At 38.9% G+C, this 23,079-nt stretch overlaps 1 protein-coding gene across 2 annotated transcripts in view; it reads right to left on the bottom strand.

Moving 5' to 3' along the window:
- Positions 1 to 23,079, bottom strand: part of Pias2 (protein inhibitor of activated STAT, 2) — an 84,601-nt gene that overhangs the window by 45,959 nt on the left and 15,563 nt on the right. For both annotated transcript variants that reach the window (NM_001393764.1, NM_053337.2), the window contains 2 exon segments: positions 2,598 to 2,682; positions 12,480 to 12,954. In NM_001393764.1, coding sequence (NP_001380693.1) covers positions 2,598 to 2,682; positions 12,480 to 12,954 — 560 coding nt within the window.

The raw sequence follows: 23,079 nt of genomic DNA, 5'->3' as shown, positions 1-23,079 counted from the left end.
GTTGACTTATTATATCCCAGGACTATTAAAAACCAGTTTGTTTATGTAAACATTACTCTGTGGAACCTCAAACTATAAATTATAAAATCTTGAGGTTTTTAGGATATATAATTTTAATAAAACAGCATGATTATTCAAAAAAATCTACAGTCATGTCTCAGAGTCTTTTCCATACAATATTAGACACACTTTCAAATGCTAAGTGCTAAGAATTTCCTGACATATTATCTGAATATACTCACTTAGAAGCTTGACAGTGCACACTCACATAATAAAGACTGGAAAAGGCTAGAAGAGGGCACCAGCACCCAGCACTGGATCACAGACGGCTATGAACCTGGTGAGCACTAGAGACCACCTGAGTCGTCTGCATCCAGGCTCTGAACCATGGAGTCGTCTTTCCATCACCCAAAACTGATCATACTACAACTTACCACCTTTCCCTTCTTACCTCACAAATTCATTTTTACAGAGTAATAAAATGACTTTGAGTTTCTTCTTTTTACCTAAGTTCCATGACACGAGTACTCCTCTTCTACATCCAAAACTGCAAAGAGTAACAGTATTTCTCCTGTTTGTGGTGTTATCTATTAATCATTTTGGCCAGAGAGGAGGATACACAGCTAACCTTGCCCTGAACTATTCTGGTTTGTGTGGTTTGGTTTCTTGTCTTAGAGTTTCTATTGCAGTGATAAACACCAGAACCATAACAATTTGGGGGAGAGGAGGTATTTTAGCTTACAGCACTTATGTAACAATACTCCACTGCTGAAGGAAGTCAGGACATGAATTCAAACAGTGCAGGAACCTGGAGGCAAGAGCTGATGCAGAGGCCATGGAGAAGTGCTTACTGGCTTGCTCAGCTAACTTTCTTACAGTAACCAGTAACAGCACACAGGGGTGACATCATCAAGAGAGCTGGGCTGCCCGGAAGCAATGGACAGTCAAGAAAATGGCCTACAGGTATGCTTATTTGAATAAGAATGGCCCCACAGGTTCCAGTTTGAATACTTTGTCCCCATTTAGAGGAATAATTTAGGACCAATTAGAGGTGTGGCACTGTCAAGAGTAGGTGTGACCTTGGAAGAAGTGTGTCACTAAGGATAAATTTTGAAGTTTCAAAAGCCCACGCCAGGCCCGTCCACATCTTTGTCTCCCTCCCCACCTCTTCTCGGTCAGCAGATCAGGCTACAGTCTCTACTCCAGTGACCACTGACCAATTCTCTGTAAACTAGCCCCATTAAATGCTTCCTTTTATAAACTGCCTTGGTCTTGGTGTTTCACTACAGAAGCAGAACTCTAAGACAGCAGCAGCCTTACTTAGCTAGAGGCCAATCTAGTGCCAGCATTTGCTCAACTGAAGTCTCCTCTTCCAAAATGGCTCTAGCCTATGTCAAGTTGAAATAAGCTAGCTAGTACTTTTCTTTTTGAGACAAGGTCTCAGTTTATAAACCAAGTTGGCCTTCAACTCACAGTGATCTGCCTATGCCAGCTGCTTCTTGAATGCTGGGATTAAAGACAAGTGCCACCATTCCTAGCCCAGTTACCAAGAATAATCATTAAGTTATTCCCAAATAGTCTCAAAATGTCTGTTTACAGTTATTTTATCTTTGGATTACTATCAAATTCATGTTCACTTTGAAACTAATTTTAGGTAGCCAAAGCTGACTGCTGATCCTCTCACCTCTACCTCTGGAGCACAAGGGATGCATCCATCGACATGCCACATTCTCACACTTTGTATTATGCTGCCCTATTTAAAATAAAACTTTGAGCTGAAACACTGCAGGTGATAGGAGTACTTGCCCAGCACACAGAAGGTCCAGAGTTTAATTACAAGTGCCAGAAAAACAAAAAATATTGGCAAATATATCTAAAAATAAATTTAAAAAGATTCTTGAGGTTTAATTCAAAGACTGTAACTTTTTCTAGTACACAGTATTTATTATATGACTTGTCTTCGTTTAACTATTATTCCTTAAGAAACAGCACAGGTGGGCATGGCAACACAGTGCTAAGAGCAATGGATACTAACTAAGCTAATGGCCTGGTGAGTTGGATCCCTGAAGCCACATAGAAGATAACTAGTTCCTGAATTTTCAATATTCTCTAACATCACAACTGCACCATGACATTTGACACCCCCTACACACACAAATGGATGTATTTTTAAAAAGTAGAAGGAAGGAAGGAAGGAAAGAAAGGAAAAGAGATTAGATCAACTTTTATAGAGCGTGGACTATGGGCCCCCAAAGTTTATACATGGAAACTTTAACCACATGTGACTGTATTTGTAATTGCTTTTATACATGCAATTAAAATTCTTAAAGAAACTCCTAAGTTACGCGTCACGGTTGTCATGACAGTAGCATGTTGCATAACTGAAATGCACTGCAACAGGAAAAGTCATGTGTGGCACAGCAAAGTGTGTAAGCCGTAAAGAAAGGCTTTAGGAGTAACAAAGCTTATGATCTTTGACAGAATGCTAGAATTTTGAAAACAAGTTTCTGTCTAAGTCACCTAATCTATTCTGTTTAAACTCTGTAAGGCAAACACATAACCTTCAAGGAAAAATACATTTGAAACATTCCTCTTACCTTGAAATGCATATCTCTCTAACTTGCTGGGGTGTCAAAGCAAAAATAAAAAACTTCTCTTGAAACCGCTGAATACTGCTTTGAACTGAGGAGGGAAAAAAATGTATTCAGTAACAAAGAAGCACCTGCAATAACGAGGAAGTTTTTGCTACGGCCTGAAATGTTCAAGGTTAAATGTACTTAATACTCTAAAACTCCAGGATTGTATGAAACTGTATTTATCTACAATTTTGAGTATAGTTATCCAAATGAGCTTAATTTTAAATAATCATTTAGTATTCTAAAACATGAACTATACTGTGATATCAGAATATAATATAACCATTCAAGATGACATTTCATTCTGGACTATCTCATGAGCGTCAGAAACGTTCCCTCACAGTATTGCCATCCACGAAATGCATGTTTTCTGAGGGCTGGAGAGATGGCTCAGGGACTAACAGCATTGACAGCTCTTCCCAGATTCAATAACCAGCACCCACATGGCAGCTCACCACTGTCTATAACTCCAGTTCCAGGAGCTCTGACACCTTCACACAGATACACTAGCAGGTAAAACACCAATGGACATAAAATAAATAACAATAAATAAAAATTTAAAAATTCATATTCTTAGCATCTTTCTTATTTTAGTGCTTTATATTTAAGTACCCGGAGCACACAAAAGAAAGTCCAAAAATTTCAGAACTTTAGGTAAATTTTATAAATACTAATTATTGCTTATAAAAGATAACCTAGTTATAAAAAATTATCTTATAAAGTTATCCTGCTAAACTACATTATTAAAAGCTAAAATGTATTGAAAGCATCACGAAGAACTGCAAATCATTAATACTGATGTTCTGATGCTCATTACAGGCATTGTGGCACAAGCCTGTACTCTTAGCTCTCAAAAGGGTGAGGCAAGGGGATTGTGAGTTCAAAGCCAGCCTCCAGGCTGTATAATAATAAGCGTAATGCTACAGAGATCTTGTCTCAAAAATAAGGACCTACTGACAGCAGGGAGGGAGGAAGGGAGAGTAGAGATTGTAAAGTACTGCAGTATCGCCCAAGAGCAAGCTATGTTATTAATACAATAATATCCATATCCAAGATCATGAGCAACAAGATAGCTAAATGTCTAACATCAGAAAGCCCTCTTTGTCGGTCACATCAAATCAAGAAAAATATTAACGCCTTGAGTAAAAAGCATGGGCACTTTATTGCAGGATGATGCTTCATAGAAACATAATACTAATTCCTATTTCCTCATCCTTGGCTCGTTTGTCCTTTCATCCCTTCCCCTTGAATGGCTTCCTAGTTCCCTGTCAATGACTAAACTCACCCATGACAGTGTAACCATCAAACATAATACAATAGCCCATACTGTGAGATACAAGTGACAAGGTAGTTGGGCCATATATAGCTCAGCACTAGAATGGCTGGCACGAGACCCTAGACCCCATCTCTAGCACAAACCAAGCAACCAAGTGAATGCACAGTGTTTTCAGTCTTGTTCAATAGTGTGAGCGTTGTGTTTTTCTAGCCATAAATCAATCTGAAAATATCCAACACAAATACAGAGTGCCCCAAAAGGAACAAAGTAAAAATGAGGAACACACACAAAAATGAAACTGACATAAACCTTCTAAATCTTTCTTTCTCAATTAATATGGGAACTCTTTTCTCTACATTTTATGACTGTTAACACACGTGAAAGCTTTCTGAGAACAGAAATTATACAGATAAATTTTAGTTCTGATGTCTACATTTAAGTCCTTGCTAGGAAGGAAAGAAGGAAGGGAGGGAGGGAGAGAAGGAGAGAAGGGGAGAGGGAGAGAGGGAGAGAGGGAAGAAGGAAGGAAATAAAAGAGAATGAAAGGTTGAAGAGATGACTCAGGGGTTAAGAGGGCTTGATGCTCCTACAGAGACCAAGGACCAACGTTAAACTTTAACACCTACGTCAGATGGCTGGCAACACCTGTAACTCCAGCTCCAGAAGATCCAACATCTTCTGACTTTAAGGATACCAACACGCACTCAAAAAACTTTAAAATCTGGGCCAGTCACAACAGTACACATTTTCAGTCACAGCACTCAGAAGGCAGAAGAAGCAGACAGATTTCTGTTGTGTTACCAAGTCAGCCAGGGCTTCTTAGTATGACCCTGTCTCAAAATAATTAAGTAAAATAAAGTATTTCAAGGCAAATAAGCTATATTCTGATAGACACACTACTTGATAATACCACCTACTTGATAATAATGACTCTGGCTTGGTAAAATATTTAGGTAAAAGTTGGCATTTTGACATGCCTTGTTAAATATTCTTTAACAAAAATGAGGTCTGATACGCTATCCCCTCCCGTCCTCTGGAAGTATTATGTTGACCTTGCAGTAAGCTGGCTTGTATTCAAGATTCCTCCCTACAAGTCGTACACAGGCTAGAAGTGGTTGTAAAGATAGAATAACTAATATCATTGCAGACCAGAGATGGCTTTTCCAAAGGGCCTGAGTTAAATTTCCAGCACCTAAACAGAGGCTCACAACTATCTAGCATGCCAATTCCAGGGTACTCAATCTTTTTCTGTCCACTATGAACAACAGGCATGCATGTGGTATAAGACATGAAGACAGGGTTGGGGATTTAGCTCAGTGGTAGAACGCTTGCCTAGGAAGTGCAAGGCTCTGGGTTCAATCCCCAGCTCCGAAAAAAAAAGAACCCCCCCCCCAAAAAAAAAGACATGAAGACAAGCACTTTTATATACACAAAATAAATTTTTTAAAAATGTAAAGTTGATAGGCAGACTTAAGGCTCATAAAGTTAATGGTAAGTGAACTAATTTATTAAATTGCATCATCTAAGACTGTGCTTGGTTTCCACACCCTGTCAATCACGGCAATGCCATCTAAGAATACTTCCCCCTTATCCTTATTACACTGTTTCTCTAAATCAAACATGAATGGGAGCTAGAGAACAGAGGTGGGAAGTCCTCCTAAAATCAACAATAAAAAAGTGTTGAAAGTAGGCTAGAAGATGGCTCAGTGGTTAAGAGCACTGAGTGTGCTTCCCTCTAGAGGTCCTGAGTTCAATTCCCACAACCACACGGTGGCTCACAACCATCTGTAATGGAATCTGGTGCCCTCTTCTGGTGTGTGTACAGACAACGAGAGCATACTCACATGCATAAAATAAATCTAAAAAAAGAAGAAGTGTAACCCAAATCAAAACTGGGCAAAGAATGTATAAAGACTTCTTTCTCTCTAAACAATATACATAATGACTAATGATCACATGAAAAAGCAGTCGATATAATTCATAATTAGAGGACTCCAATGAAAATTCCAATTCAGTATTACTTTATACACATTAGGTTGGCTACTATCCAAAATAAAGCACTGTCCCCAAACCCAGAATATTTTGGCATGGGTGTGGGAAAATTCTCCTGCAAAGCTGTGTACTGTTCATAGCAATATAAGACACTGCAGTTGTGGTAGACAGCATGGTAGTTGCTTACAACTTAAAAACAATCACTATTGGGAGCTGGAGAGATGGCCCAGTGGTTAAGAGCACTGACTGTTCTTACTTACAGAGGTCATGAGTTCAATTCCCAGCAACCACATCGTAGCTCACAACCATCCAATGTCCTCTTCTGATGTGGTTGAAGACAGCTAGTATACTCATATACATAAAATAAATAATTCTTAAAAACAATCACTATATGATCCAAAAAGATAATGAGATATTTATATTCATGCTCATAGAAGTATCATTCACAACAGCTAAAATGTGAAAGCAACCAAATTTCCAAAACAGACACATGCAAACGGCAAAAATACATAATAATGTTCAGTTTTAAGGAGGGGGAAATGATACGTACTATGCCAAGTATGGAGGATATTATCTTAACTGTGAAACAAGCTCAACAGCAAAAAACTGTATTCTGTGATTTCATTTACAACAAAGACTTAGCTGAGTCAATATCAGAGACAGAAAATAGAACTGCGGTTGCTAGAAGCTAAGGGAGAAGAAGTGGGGAATTATAGTTTTATGGGCTCCGAGTTTCAGTTTTACAAGATGAAAGGAGACAGAGATGGACTGGCAATGGGAGTCTATAGACACTTTGATGTCACATGCATTTTATGACAGTAAAAATGAAATTGGGAGAAAAAACATTTCTTAAAATACTAGGGGATGTTAAAACTTAAAATCTTTATAAAAATGTACAAAGTTCCACTTATATACAATTGTTAATGGAGAAATAAAGCCATTTTATATTATCAAGCTAGTCCAATTTTGATTATTTGGTTAACACCTAACAGACATCATCGCTATATTACTATTCACCACTGCAAAGGTTAACTGAAGGTCAGAGAATTGAGATTTCTTATATCTGAAAAGTAGTGTGTTTAAGTCAGAGTTACAGAAGAGGAAGATAGCTACCCCACAGTGGAATTACCACAAGCCCTATCCTTGACCTCAGTGCTCTCTGCCTTCCACACTGAGTCCTGTTGTTGCCTAAAACCTTCTTCTTCCCTGTCCCAGCTGCCATTCTAAGTGACATCGCTCTGCTCACCATGTCTTCTCTGCCAACTTCCCATGAGAGCAGGGTGAAGTGAGTTATCCTCAGCATTCCTCCATGCCTTCCAATTCCTCTGCTACTGTGTCCCAGGTCTGAGTAAGCCGGCTCTAAATTCTACTCTACACAGTCCCCCACTAACAATTGCCTTAGCTCTTTCCTAACAAACCTATACTTCTCAAGCCTCCTACAGTCTACTCAGTTCTTCACTATTTGGTCTTACAATTATGCACTACAATTTCAACTTCTATGATTAATTAGAGCTCTCTTCTTGACATAAATTCCAATAATCCCAACTATACATATTTGACATCCCAAGCTCCCACAAGTCTCTATAAGAAAGTGCAATTGAGGGTTGGGGATTTAGCTCAGCGGTAGAGCGCTTGCCTAGCGAGCACAAGGCCCTGGGTTCAGTCCCCAGCTTCGAAAAAAAGAAAAAAAAAAAAAAAAGTGCAATTGAATTCCTCATTAATTAGGCTGATGTAAAATCTGAGCACAATTTATAGTTCTTACTCAGTTGTTACTCCCCGCCCCTTTTTCAGTTCTAGGGATCAAATTCAGTTCTAGGCCTCAAACATGCTAGGGAAGGCCTTGAACCCTGAGCTACCAGGACCCTGCCCCAGTTTTCACACCCTCTCTGAAGTGTCCTGCTATATACCCTAGGCTGACTTTGAAGTCTCCATACTTCTGCCTCAGCCTCCCAAGTTATAGATATACACACTATACCCAGCTGGTCTATAGAGTTGAGTTCTAAGACAGCCAAGGTTATACAGAGAAGCCTGTCTCAAACCAAAACAAAAAAACTATTTTCCTTTAGTCTTGCAGAAATTAGTAAAAGAAAAGCTACACAGGCAGTTAAAGAAAGAACATTTCTACTTCTGAACAAAGCAAAAAGGAAAGAAAACTATGAGGTTCTGGAATTTACCACCTACACTGCTGATGTTAATGAGTGGAGGTACACTGTTGATTCTACTCTTGGCCCCACCTTAGAAGTGGTCAAACATTTCTACTGTAACAACTATCCTGAAGACTATCCTACAGACTTCTCTTCTGTGCCATATTCCTGATGGGGCCTCACATCACTACGCTTACTAAAGTTGCTAACTAAATATCCCTCACAATAAGTTCCTGAATCAATTCTAAAAAGAAAAGTTTTCAGAATTTTAGGTTTCATACCCTGACTGGTTGAGCCAATTGCTTTGAACATGTGGTGTCACACCACAGAATCTGTAGGTATCACCTACTAGAGCAAAATTGCTCACACCCCAGTCAGGGAGAGATGAGGGAAGGTAGCAAAGGAGAGAGATGAGGAAAGAAGAAAGGAGAGGCTGGCGGTATGAGTGGGCTGAGCGTGTACCACACCACAACCTGAAGACTGCCCACGGCAAGCTCACCTGCTAACAAGCCCAAAGGGTACACCAAGCCTTAAACACACACAGAGTAAGCAACATCCAAACTACAGCATAATTCTGAATCAATACCCAAGGAAAAACATGTAAAAGAGTCACAGAAGAAAACATAATTGTTGTGGTTTGCCCTGAAGTTGTATTTTGATGCTAATTCCACTGCCCCAAGGACAGCGGCCTAGTCAAGGACTCAGAACTCAGGTGACTTCACCAGAACCACCTCCCCATTGAATTTGTAAAGTACAGATGAGGGGCAGGTACAGGATAGAAGGAGGCCTGTCATTGGAGGAGGAGGAAGGATGGGCGGGAGAGAAGTTTGAAGGAAGAGAAGGAGACTAGGGGAGAGAGGAGGAGACAGGGCAGAGGAGAGGGGCTGAGAAGCCGTGGCAGGACAAGATGGCAGGTGATGTTAATATTCCACTCTGTGTATTTACAGGTTGTTATTTGTATGTTTAAGTGGGCAATTATATCTTATCAATTGGACCTAAAATTACTGTGTTGTGTGTTCTTTTATGTGATGGTTTGAGTGTAGGAAAGTGCTGGGATGTGTTTCCGCCAGGATATCTAGCAGATATCTTGGGACACCACTGCGCGGACCTAGTAGGGTAAAAGACAACAATACCCATTTTATTTTTTTATATTATTACAACAACACATAATGTAAATTATTTTTAAAAGAGGGAGGGAAGGAGGACGGGAGAGAAGGAGGGAGGGAAAATAAGTTATCTTAACCAAATAAATGAAACTAGAAGGGAATGAAAATTTAAAGAATGAGCCAGGAAAAGTGGTACACACATTAAGCCCAACACTTGTGAGGCAAAGGCAAGTGGATCACTGAAATTTTGTAGCCTTGTCTTGTCCACATACCAAGACGTAGGACTGCTAGGGCTGCACAGTGAGGCCTTTTGTATTGTTTAAAAGAAGAAGAAGAAAAGAAGAGGTAAAAATGAAAGTACAAATGACGAAGAAAAAGAAACCTTAAGCATCTCTCAGTGCTTGCTCCTGTTACTGGGCTTTGGTTGGTTGGTTTTTCGGGCTCAGGGTTAGGCTGCCTTGGAATGCGTTCTGTAAACCAGGCCTCCAGTTCAGAGACCCAGCTGCTCTGCCTCCCTCCCACGTGCCGAGTTAAAGGTGGGCACCACCACTGCCAGGATTTTTGTTTTGAGAGTGGGTCTATGGCAGCTCAAGTTGACCTGAGACTTTATAACCAAGAATGACTTTGGGTTCCTGATCATCTTTCCTTTACTTAGGAATAATACAAGCACGTGCCACTCATTGCACCCAGACTTCTGTTACAAAGAGTGGTTTAGGGGTTGGGGATTTAGCTCAGTGGTAGAGCGCTTGCCTGGAAAGTGCCAGGCCCTGGGTTCGGTCCTCAGCTCCAAAAAAAAAAGAAAGAAGGAAAGAAGGAAAGAAGGAAAGAAGGAAAGAAGGAAAGGAAGAAAGAAAGAAAGAAAGAAAGAAAGAAAGAAAGAAAGAAAGAAAGAAAGGAAGGAAGGAAGGAAGGAAGGAAGGAAGAAAACAAAACAGAGTGGTTTGTTTGATTTTAATGAGTGTACATGCAGCAAAGCACTTGTAGAGCCCAAATGACAACATGCAGGAGGCAGTTCTCTCCATCCATCACCTGGATATGAGTATCAAACAGGTGTGGTGACAACTGTTTTTGACCCACTGAGGCATAATATTAGAGACCTTTCCTCTAATATTAATTTCAAAATAAAATGTAAACAATAAAAATTTTCATATAAAAATTTCAAAAATGTGGAGTTTTTATGGTTAGACATTATTATTATTACTACATATATTTGTATGCATGTACACACACACATACACACACACACACACACAGAGCACATGCATCAGATAACAATTTATGCAAGTCAGACCTCTTCAACCACATGGGTTACCAAGTAGCCATCTTGGCCTAACAACAATCAGACTGTGCAAATCTCATTAGCCAGCCCCATTTGACAACTCTTTGAGTCAGAACAATAATACACTGTACCACCCACATACGCACAAAAGAATAAAGATATAATAAAAAATGGTAAAATTTATCAAACACCCTTTGCCATTAGAAAAAAATATGTATAAGAGGTATATTTTTAAGATTTATTCTTTTAATGATGTGTATGTGCTTATATGAGAGCATAAACGTGTGCAGAACTGGAGTTACAGGCTCACAGCTCCCTTGCATGGGTGCTGGAAATTCACCCGGATCTTTTCCAAAGCAGTACTCACTATTACCCACGGAGTCAGCTCTTCAGCTGAGAGGTTTATTTGTTGCGAAGTAGTTTAAAACTACATTAAACAAAAGCTAGGACCTATAAGACTATCAAAGGTGATAGATTATTAAGGCCTAAATTTATTCCCTCAAAAGCAATCTGAGTCCTTAAGACATAAAAAGAATATGGGAGGTAGTTCTAGCCACAGGAATTAAAAGTGCAGAAAAATGAAATAAAAGACACAAATTTGAAAGAAAAAAAGCTAGCTAGGTGCTGAGACACCCCTCGAATCTCAGCTCTTGGACGGCTGAGGCACTAGGACAGCATTCCAGTCTAGCCTGAGCTACACAATAAGACTACAAAAGGGGCTAGGGATTTAGCTCAGTGGTAGAGCGCTTGTCTAGCAAGCACAAGGCCCTGGGTTCAGTCCCCAGCTCCAAAAAAAAAAACAGTTTAAGTTTTATACTGGCTTTTTTGCCCCTCTCTATATCCCTACCACACAGACACAATCCTTACAAATTAGAAAAATAAAGACACTCAAATGATAGAACATCTTAAAATTAAGTTTCAGTTGTGTTTATCACAGCTTTTTACTCATGTATTTAAATGTTTAGCAGTAATACCTTAAGTTTGTAGTTGTTTGGTTTTGTTGTCTTGTTTTGTTTTTGAGACAGGGTCTTCCTACCTAACCCTGGATGGTCCAGTATTATGTAGCCCAGTTTGGCCCTAATTCTCAGCAACCCTCTTGCCTCAGTTTCCCAAGTACTAGAAATATAGGCATAAGTCCTATAGGCATGAGTTCCACATGCATGACTTACTCTGATTTTAAACGTTTGTGTGTGAACCCACATTCACCTGCCAATTCAGGCAGGAACATGTAAATTAAACCACAATGTCAGTCACGTGTGTGTCATTCTCACACTAAACTTGCAGGGATTCTCTGTCTCCACTTCCCACCTCCCTGTAGGTGTTACCCAAGTCTGGGTCTAATGGGTTCTAGATACTCAAACTCAGGTCCTCAGTCCTGCTGCTTTTTACACACCAAAGCACTTCCTTAGTCCCTTAATTTTTCTTTTCTTTTTTATTTGGGGGGGGGGGGTAGAGGGTATCTGTTTTGCTTTTAAAATAAGGAATCAATATGTAATCCAGGTCAGCCTCAAGTTTACTAGGCAGTCCAGGCTCGCCTCCCTGTAGCCTTGCTAAATCTACAAATCTCTTTTTGTTTTTTTGTTTTTGTTTTTTTGTTTTTTTGGTTCTTTTTTTCGGAGCTGGGGACCGAACCCAGGGCCTTGCGCTTCCTAGGTAAGCGCTCTACCACTGAGCTAAATCCCCAGCCCCTACAAATTTCTTAAATCACTGTATACCACACCTGACTAACAATTCTTTTTTTTTTTTTTCTTTTCTTTTTTTTCGGAGCTGGGGACCGAACCGTGTGGCACTATGCATGCTGAGGTACCTGTGTGCAAGAGCAGAGGATTTGCTCCAGGAACAGGTGCTCCCCTCTCAGCATACGAGTCTTGGGGACAGACTCAGGTCACCAGGTCTGGCACTAGCATCTTTATTACCCTCTGAACCATCTTGCCAACTCTGGCTATCAACGTTAAGGTATTAACAACAAATCACTAATCAATAGTTAAAGGTTATTTTATTCGCTTCTAAAAAATTTTAATTAAAAATAATTTTCTTAATACTTACCTAAACTTGTGGGCTTGATGAGAACATCAAGGACGTCATAGAAGGGCAGCGTTTTTAACTGCACGTCAGGATGGACAGGAGGAATGGGAGGAGATGGTTGCTGCATCTCAAACGTGGGCTTAGTGTCTTGAAGCAGCACAGAAGCGACAGGAGATGACGGTGAATGAGGTGCAATGGAAGTAGAAGGCAACGAGTGGATCCCAGCCACGGCCAAGTCAGGCTCTACTGGTGATGAGCTACCATCCAAACTGAAAACTGAAGATTTGATTGTGGATAGATCAGAAAGTCCTTCAAGTGTCCGTGGGTATCGGCGTCTGTATAATTCTCGAATTTTAATCTGAACCGCAGGGCTGCAGCCACTCTTCAGTAAATGCAACGCCCTCATCAGGAGGTCATGCTTGCGCCCACTTTTATTCCGTCCAGCAAAGCCCAGTAACACTTGTAATTCAGAAACCCTAAAACTAGAAACCATATTCTAAAAAGGGGGAGGAAAAAAGACATGTCACCATCGAGCATGTTTTTTTAAAAATCCTATCTACAATATACTGTAAAATCAGAGTTTTCCTGGTCGTAATCACTATTGTATATACCATAACACAGAGAACACAATATTCAGAAACTATTTGCTCTTGGAACTTCCACTTTATTTATATCATTAAATCAAATTAAGTTCTCCTCTTCATTTTGGAAACTTGTCTTGGTTCTTATTGGCCACTTTACCGTCAGATTACGCTCTAATATAAATCCCTATTTGCTTCTTCACTACAAAGTCTTTAATGAAAATGGTCTATTCAAAACTAAGACCTCCTAATATACAACATAGCATTTGTTATAAAACTAAACAGATGAGTTGGACTTTTATGTCACACATTTAATTCTAGTCTGCTTAGTAAAATCTACAAAATCCAGCTCTGATATCTAAAGCCAATGCATTTTTTAACCTCAACTCAAGCATTAAAGAACAAATTTTTAAAAGATGCTTAAAAATATTAAGACTAAGAATCACATATATCCTTTATTTAACAGTTCAACTTCAAAACAATAAAGAAAAATGTAGCTTATTATCCAAATGAGTATAAGAGCTTTACAAAGTAAGGAAAGCAGTTGTCACTACCCTTAAAAATTAAGATTACTCTCATGCCACTCTGTTGATTTGTACATAATAAGCAATTTCTACTCTGCATATCTCATTAGCCTAGTCCATAAAATCTGGCAAGTAATTTACAGCAAGTGATGCCTTTTAAGTCTAGCTACTGAGTGATTTTCTTTCAATTCTGAACTTAAGAGGTAAACAACATAGGTGAGATTTACCTATGCCACATGCAGATCATCTGCCAAGAGAAAGGAAGAGATACAGAGTCACTTTCCAAAACCTACTCTCAGGAGACCCTCCTCTCCTTGTGACTTGGCATTTCTCTACCCTACCTATCTCATCGGTTAGACATGTGGCACCTGGGTTCCTTTCCTGTAAGACTTAACTCCATGGGGGTGGAAATGGAGTAGGGAGACATACTATACACAAGCTGAAAAGATATACGGGCTTAGAAATAAGAGTATGGGGTCAAAGGATTCTGAACTGTACACGCGTTTACATTGCAAATTCTGAAGACAGTGGTGTAAAGGTCAAGGATACCCGGTAGGAAACCTGGAGCCAAAATCTATATACAGATGAGAGGCCAAACCCTGTCACCAAGACTCAGAACCCTGGGTTCTTGGAGCTGAGTCAGTAGTTAAGAACACTTGACTGTTCTTCCAGACGATCAGAGTTCAATTCCCAGCACTCATATCAAGCAATGCATAGGAGATCTTTTGATTTCTATAAGCCAGCTGCACTGGCATGCAGGTAACCACACACATTATCTGTGTAATTAAAAAATAGTTTTTTTAAGCAAATGCTACATTTTTTTTCTAAACTTAGTTTTCAAACCAAGTTTCATCCAGGAACTTTGAAAAGGAAGTATAGTTAAGTCATCAGAGCCCTTAAGGAGTAAGGCTAACCTGAGGTGACAAGAGGGCAAGAGTAAATTTTGGTTATTTTCTTTCACCAATAGTTGATGTTTATATCTTTAGCAGCATCTTTTAAGCTATTGTTTTGTTCTTATTCCTATTCAACTCTCCTGGCTCAAAAGTCTGGCTTTTCATGTCTTTAACTTCTTCTTGCTCTACACAGAGGAATTTCTCTATAAAACAAAAAATGCTGGCATGACCTTTTTTTTAAAAAGATGCACAGAGCTAGGGGTATAGCAAGGTCTTATTCACAAGGCCACAGCATCAATACCCAATATTAAAAAAAAAAAAAAAAAGGCAGAAAAATACATATGTGCAAGTTCAAGGCCAGCCTGGTCTATTTAGAGAGTTCCAGGGCTTCATAGAGAAATCCTGTCTCAATCTTTAAAAAGCAAACAAACAAAAACAAAAAGCAAGTAACAATAAAAAAACCAATAATGAATTATAGAGTTAAAATTAGGGATACAATATGTATCACATCTAATTAAACATAAACTATAAAAAACTTTAAAGCTGTGATATATATGAAGGCAAGCTAGATCCACTACATTAGAAAATACCTCATTAAATAGAAAAATATCCTAATTACATGTAAAACCAATACAGCGTTTTCTTGAAATTGCTTCTCAACCCTTAATTAAGCATAAGATGCAAACAAAAAAGTCTGAAATTTAGGTAAATTCTACTTGTTAGAAATGGATACAACAGCTCCGAAGGAAAAAAAAAAAAGAAAGAAAAAGAAATGGATACAAATCTGTCATGATGTATGACAGGACTTGGGAAGCCACTTTGTTAATTGCCAGGGAAACTGATAAATTGTATTGTTAAATGCTACCTATTTTAGTTACTACTCTGTGTGTGTGTGTGTGTGTGTGTGTGTGTGTGTGTGTGTGTGTGTTTATAGATAGGAATAATGGCAAATCATGCAGATGTCCTCACTCCTAACCACTGTCTGTTTCAGAGGTTGTGGAAAGTCCATTCCTTATAAAATCATTCCCTGGGGTTGGGGATTTAGCGCAAGGCCCTGGGTTCGGTCCCCAGCTCCGAAAAAAAAGAAAAAAAATAAATAAAATCATTCCCTATAATTAAGCCTGCTTTTACCTGAAGGACTTTTAAGTAGATCTCTTGCTTACAATAAAATATTTTAATTCATCTCAAGTCAACAAAAAACAAAATCAATGTCGTCTATTGAAAGAAGCAATAAAGAGTGTACTACAGGAGCTAGAGTATACTACAGGAGCTAAGAGTATACTACAGGAGCTAGAAGACGGCTCAGCAGTTATGAGCACATTTGCTCTTGCAGAAAACTCAGGTTCGGTTCTCAACAGCCACATGGCAGCTCTCAACCACCTCTAACTCCAGTTCCAGTGGCTTCCACAGGCAGTGCATGGACACGATACATAAATATGCATGCAAACAAAACACTCATACACATAAAGTAAAAATGAATCCTTTAAAAGCCAACATACTAAATTTCAAAATCTATAAAACAACCCACAGTTCTTTAGAAAATAGTTCAAGAAACAAAAAGTATCAAAAGCAACCAAATTGGGGGGTGGGGTGGGATTAAAGAATAAAGCAAAAAACATTAACTAGAAAGCAAAATGAAATCAAACTTAAGAGGAAACAAATGCACAATGTTGATGATGATGATGATGATGATGATGATGATGATGATGATGATGACGACGACGACGAGATGACGATGATGACGCCGCCGCCAGGCATGGTGGCACACAGCCAGGAACACACAGAGAGACCTGGTCTCCAAAAAAGTAATAATATGATAGAGTGCTTAAGGCCCTGGGTTCAGTCCCCAGCTCCGAAAAAGAAAAAAAAAAGAAAGAAAGAAAGAAACTGGGCATGGTACTACATACCTGCTATTTCAGCAATCTATAGAATGAAGCAGGAGGATGGCAAGTTTGAAAGCAGTGTGGGCTATGAAAGTCACTCTTTCTTGAAGAAGAATAAAAAAGTACACACAAGGGACTGGGGATTTAGCTCAGTGGTAGAGCGCTTACCTAGGAAGCGCAAGGCCTTGGGTTCAGTCCCCAGCTCCGAAAAAAAAGAACCAAAAAAAAAAAAAAAAAAAAAAAAAGTACACACAAAAAGACTTCTTAAGCATAGTGGATCACACCTGAAACCCCAACATTGAGAAAGCTGAAGCAAGAGTATCATCTCAGTTTCCAAGGCAAGAATATTATCTACTGAGTAAACAAACCCCTTGTATGTGCACACATGTACACAGAAAGAAAACAGAGCAAGCTAGACATAGAGCAATTGCTTACATGCATGCAGTCTGAAAAGGGGGGAAAAAAGATAAGAGTGTGTTCCTAAAAAAAAGCTATGTTTTCTGATCCAGGAGGAGGTGGTAATAATTTGTCTCCCACCCCCATCTAAAACCACTCACTACACAGACCAGGCAGTTTAGTGAACAAATCCTGCCAAACTAACCTCAAAGGAAAAGAAGAAAGTTTATTTCCTAGACTGTTCAAGAGAATGTGAAGTTAATATTCAGCACATTTTAGCACACACAGTAATTATCTCATTCTTACAGGGGAATGGATATATATATGTCAGAGGGCCTCTGTATTAAAAAAAAAAAAGCATGGAAAATGTTGAACTATGTAAATTGCTGCTACTCAAAACTTCAGCAAGCAGGGGTTGTTATGTGAACACAACTTTTTCTGGAGAGACACACACAGATGTCTACTCACCCCAGACAGGGATCCCATGACAGAACAAAAGAGATGGAAGCCTAGTGAAAGGAAGTTAGGTCAGTAGAGTGTGAGGAGAGAGTGGACATAACCCTGAAGAGACTATTAAAATTGGGGCCACTTTCCTTCCAGCAGCTCAGCTCTCCCACACATTCCCTCAGATGATGGTCTCCCTCACAATAAGACATAAGAAAGATATCAGTGAACCAGACACTGAAATCTCTGAAACTGAGCCAAAATAAATCTCTAACATGACGACTCCCACTCCCTACTGCAGCAATAGAAAGCTAACAGACAGCTATCAGGAGACGATCACCGAGAAACCCTTAATAGTATCTGTCTACTGCAGCTACAGGGAAACGAGCTGCATCTTACTCATAACCACAATACAACATACAAATATTAACACGTCACTGTTACCGTGAGAAGTCCTGAATATGCCCCACATAGTTTAATTCAGGAACCATAGAAGCTTTAGCATATTTTAAGTGAATTACTTGGTTAAGATGTTATACAGGGCTGAGACATGTCTCAGTAGATAGAACACTTTTCTAGTATGTATAGGGAGAACAATGATCTTATTATTACAGTCAGCACTAAATATGCATGAAATATACAATATGACAGATACAGTCAAATAATTTGTCAGAGTAAGTAAAATATTTTCACCATTTTTGAAAAGGCAACAATATTTCCCTATTTATTAAGCACGTCAAAGATGGCACAAGACATACAGAGAATATTAATTTCCAAACTTTGCTTTAAATCTAAATTTAAATAAATAAAAATATTAGTATGTTTGAAGGTAGAGTAAAAAAAGTTTTGGTCAAAATACTAATTCATATTTTTTTAAAAATCCACATTCCTTACAGAGAAAATGGCTCACTATAGGCATTATAAACACTGGTTTAAAACTATACAAGATTAGCTTACAGTATTTTATCATACTAAAAAACAAAGTAATTATACAAAAGGACTGAGGTCTTATGAAGGACCCAGAAAAAAATCTAGTTCTCAGCCAGAGTGATATAATCTGAGAATAATCTGAGAAGAGAATTTACAGTGTTTTCAAACATATAATAAAACTTGCTCATGGCACTTAGAAAACTCATGGATTTCCTTTAGAAAACTTACTGATTTGCTTTAGAGGGCATAAGTAATCAAACTATTATTCTGAAGTTTATAAAAAGCAAACCACTTTTTAAGAAAGACTAGTTTAAGAAGGAAAATCATATGATGTATATAAATGACAGAAAAGCATCTGATAAAATTTTATTTACTCAGATAAAATCACTTAATTAGGTATGAAAACCCTGTCAACATAAGTGACATGAGTAATCAATAGCAAGTATCCTATTAAAGATGGAACCCTGGATCAGATCTAAAACCCATGAATGTACACTGCTTTGTCATTACGCTATTCCAAAGACTCTGGATAACAGACAAAGCAACAGTTGTTGATGCAGGAGTTGGAAATGGAGCTTAGCTAATACAGTGTCTGCTTAGCAGGAGGTCACGGTCCTATCCCAGTAATGCATAAACTGGACATGGTATCGCAGTTATAATCTTACCACTTGGGAAACTAAAACTACAGGATTTAAATTCACACCAATCTGGGTTACAGAACAAGATCCTGCTCTCAAAACAAAAACAGGAACATGTTCAAGTGACTAAGGAAAAATGTTTAGTGAGAGAATCTAAATAACACAAATTCAAAATACAAGACTAAATTTCAAAACTTTTCCACACTAAGACTCAACTAAGATGAGGAGCAGGTACCTGTCCCTTTAACCCAGCACATAGGACGGTGATTCTGAGCCCACGACCGCCCTAGTCTGCAGAGTCCCAGGCAATTTGGGACACAAAGCGATGCTATCTCAAAAACCAAAAACAAAACACATGAAGTGTAAAAGAAATGCTAAATAAATTAAAGGCCAAGAACATGCTATCAAATTGAAAGTAAAATTCTGTATTGAATGTAAGTTAATTCTTCCCAGCTAAAGTTACAAGAGGATAAAATTCTAAATTTCAAAAGAACAACTCATGAGTAACTAGAAATGTTACTAGATCCAAATTGGAGTAACTAAAAAAATTTTGTAAGTAGTGATGAGTGAAGTAAATAAAGACACAAAAAGGAGACAACAAAGAAAGAAGATTTGCAATTTTAAAGGGAGAATGATTCATTGAAAAGGTAAATGTAAAAAATACACTCTGCGGAGATGTAAGGACATGCATTCCAAAGCATGACAAAAATAAAACATACCAGGAAAAAACCAAACCAAAACCAAAAAAAACAGTTTAGCACGTCTGAGAGGTTGTCACTGCCTCAGCTGAGCTAAAATAAGCTGGGACAGGAACTTTACAATCGCTGGACCACTGGGCTGCTAATAAAGCTCAATGTAGAGTCAGACCATCATCAAACCAAGGCCAGAACAATGAGCAAGGAGAATAACAAACCTGAGTAGGGAAGGAAAAAGTTTATCCTAAGTCAATATATACTGAAAAGAAAAAAACGGGTGAGGTTCAGAAACCCCTGAAAAGGTAACAGTAAGCTGGACAGGCAGGGTGGGAAACAGTTTAAAGTGCTCTACAGGTGAGAAAGCAAAAGTAATTTCAGACCAACACATCAAATTTTCAAGATACCAAGAGAATATGAAGAAGCAAAAAAAAAAAGTATGCAACTTCACAAGTGGTAAAGTGAGAAAAAAAAAATGACAAAGAGGAAAAAAATAAATAAAATCAACCCCACAACAAATAAGCACAGGCAGACAAAATTTAAAGCCCAAGGCCCCATAAAAGAAAAAGGGTAAAATGACAGATTAAAAATAATAGAAATATATTAATAATCCCCAAATAAAAAACTGTATTAAAATCCAGATTAGAAAAATCACTACAAAACCTGTATTAGAAAAATAACACAGGAGTGGAAAGAACTCTACCTGTAAATGTGGCAATTTAGAGAAAATAGACCCATTTCTTACAAAACAAACTATCAAAACAAATAGTTTAAGTATCCTAATTTGCCAAAATATTTATTTGACTGCAGGGGAGTGGGGCTCACTATGTAGTTTTACTGGCCTGGAGATCATCATGTAAGCTAGACTGGTCTTCAACTCAACAAAGACTCTCTGCCTCCCCAAATGCTGGGATTAAAGGGATGTCACCACACCAAGTTTTTAAGCCATAACTCAAAAACTGCCGCCACCCCACACATACACACAATGAGGTCTATGAAGAACACCTCCTGCTCTTACAAAAGACTGAAGTTTAGCTCCCAGAATAATCCACACTGGGTGGCTCATAATCACCTACAGCTCTAACTGCCCTCTTCTGGTCTCCTCAAATACTACATGTATGTGGTACAGATACTCTATTTCATTAAAAAAAATTGAAACCAGGGGTTGGGGATTTAGCTCAGTGGTAGAGTGCTTGCCTTAGGAAGCGCAAGGCCCTGGGTTCGGTCCCCAGCTCCCAAAAAAAAAAAAGAACCAAAAAAAAAAAAAAATTGAAACCTCAATTTTACAGAATTCTTAAAAAAAAAAAAAAGTCCCACAAACCAATATAAACAAAATTTTAATAGACTAATATTAAATAAAATCCAGTAATATGTAGAAAAGATTATGTACCACACTAAGTGAAATTATGCCAGGGAGGCAAGGATGGGTTCAAGAAATTATACAGCACTTTAACAGCTTTTTTTTTTTTAATTATTATTATATAAGTACACTGTGGCTGTCTTCAGGCACACCAGAAGAGGGCATCAGATCCCATTACAGATGGTTGTGAGCCACCATGTGGTTGCTGGGATTTGAACTCAGGACCTCTGGAAGTACTCTTAACCACTGAGCCATCTCTCCAGCCCCCAACAGCTTTTTTTAATCACGTGACTATAATCAACTCAGAGAACTATCAAAGTCAAAATCCAATCATGATTAAGGAGGAAGAGGGTGTGTATGTAGTGAAGCCCTATAATCAGTACTAGAGGCTGAAGCTGAGTCAGGGATATTCTTGCTAGCTCAAGGCAACCTGGACTATATACATGGCAGACGAGGCCATTCGGCCAAGACTCTGTCTTAAAAATAGGAATAGAAGGAAAGTCCTCATTTGACAAAAGTATCTACAATGGTGGGGCCCTAATATATTACATAATAGTAAAGTAAATATTCTCCCCAAATATTAGAAATGAGGCAAGATATGGTTTGAATGAGAATGGCCCCTGTAGGTTCATGTTTGAATGTTCATGTCCCTCCCATGTGTCATCCATGTCCCCACTACTGTCTGCGCGCGCGCGCGCGCGCGCGCGTGTACACACACACACACACACACACACACACACACACACACACACACTGTTGATGAAACTGGGAAGGATTAGAAGGTGTGGACTTCTTGAAGGAAATATATCTCTGGAAGTGGGCTTTGAGGTTGCAAAAGCCCAGGCAACATCTTTTCTCATCTCCCCTCCCCTATTATTTCCTCTCCTCTCCCCTATTCTCTCTCCTCTTCTCCCCTATTCCCTCTCATTCCCTCTCCTTCCCTCCCCTTCTCTCTCCCCTCACCTCCTCTCTCCCTCTCTCTGCTTGATTCCTGTGGATCAGTATGTAAAGCTCCTAGATACTTATCTAGCACTATGCCTGCCTGCCTGCTTCTCACCATGATGATCATGGACTAATCCTCTGAAATTAAGCAAGCCACTAAGTCAATGTTTCCTTTTATAAACTGCCTTGGTCATGGTGTTTCCTCACTGCAACAGAAAAGTAACTAACATAATTGACTATGCTCATTACTTGCTCAATATGTGTTGAAAATTCTATCTGGTGGAGTAATACAAGAAAATAAAGGCCTTATAATCATTCTTAAAAAAATTAAAATTACATAAAAATATAACAGGCATACTGAATTTATATGTTAAACTAAAAACCAAAGAAAAAAACCCAAGATCAAAACAAATGTATTCTCTTTTTTTCCTCTTTCTATTTTAATTTTCTATTTTTATTGGATTTTTATTTATTTATTTACATTTCAAATGTCCCTTTTCCCGGTTTCCCATCCATAGAATCCCTATCCCATCTACCCTCCACTTCTTCTATGAAGGTGTTCCCGCAACCATCCACCCACCCTGCCCCCCCCACCCGCCCTGACATTCCCTTACACTGGGGGGCGGTGGGGGAGGGGGGATGCCAAGGGCTTCTCCTCTCATTGGTGCCCAACAAGGCCATCCTCTGCTACATATGCGGCTGGAGCCATGGGTCTCTCCATGGGTACTCTTTGGATGGTGGTTTAGTCCCTGGCTCTGGATGGTTGGTATAATTCTTATGGGGTTGCAAACCCCTTCAGCTCCTTCAATCCTTTTCTAACTCCTCCAATGGGGACCCCATTCTCAGTTCAATGGTTGGCTGCAAGCATCTGCCTCTGTATTTGTCATGCTCTGGCACAAATGTACTCTTTATGTAGTTTTTCCTTAACCACCTTTCCCTAAACTGTAATATATGATAACACAGTTAACTATCCAAATTTCAAGCAGGACATTTTGTAGACGCATACCGATATTATTCTAAACTATACATAGAAAAGACAAAAGAAGGAGGAACTGCCGTAATCTTTCTCTTAAAAGAGCAGAGGGCTGGGGATATAGCTCAGTGACAGAGCCAGGTATGCATGGGCAAGGTATTCAATCAACCCTCAGCAACAAACCACAGTCAGTCAATCTATCCCAGCTTCACAATACAGATTCAGTAATCAAGATTCAAAATTGTGTTGTGTCAGGTGAAGGACAGGCAGGTAGTTCAATGGAACAGAAAACAGAAATAGAAACAGACCTTAACAAATAAGCCCAAATAATATTTGACAAAGGTGTAAAAGCTTAATAAATTATG

The sequence above is a fragment of the Rattus norvegicus genome, chromosome 18 (assembly GCF_021556685.1).
Source record: "Rattus norvegicus strain SHRSP/BbbUtx chromosome 18, alternate assembly SHRSP_T2T, whole genome shotgun sequence".
Classification (NCBI taxonomy): domain Eukaryota; kingdom Metazoa; phylum Chordata; class Mammalia; order Rodentia; family Muridae; genus Rattus; species Rattus norvegicus.
This window is presented reverse-complemented; position numbering and strand designations above follow the sequence as displayed.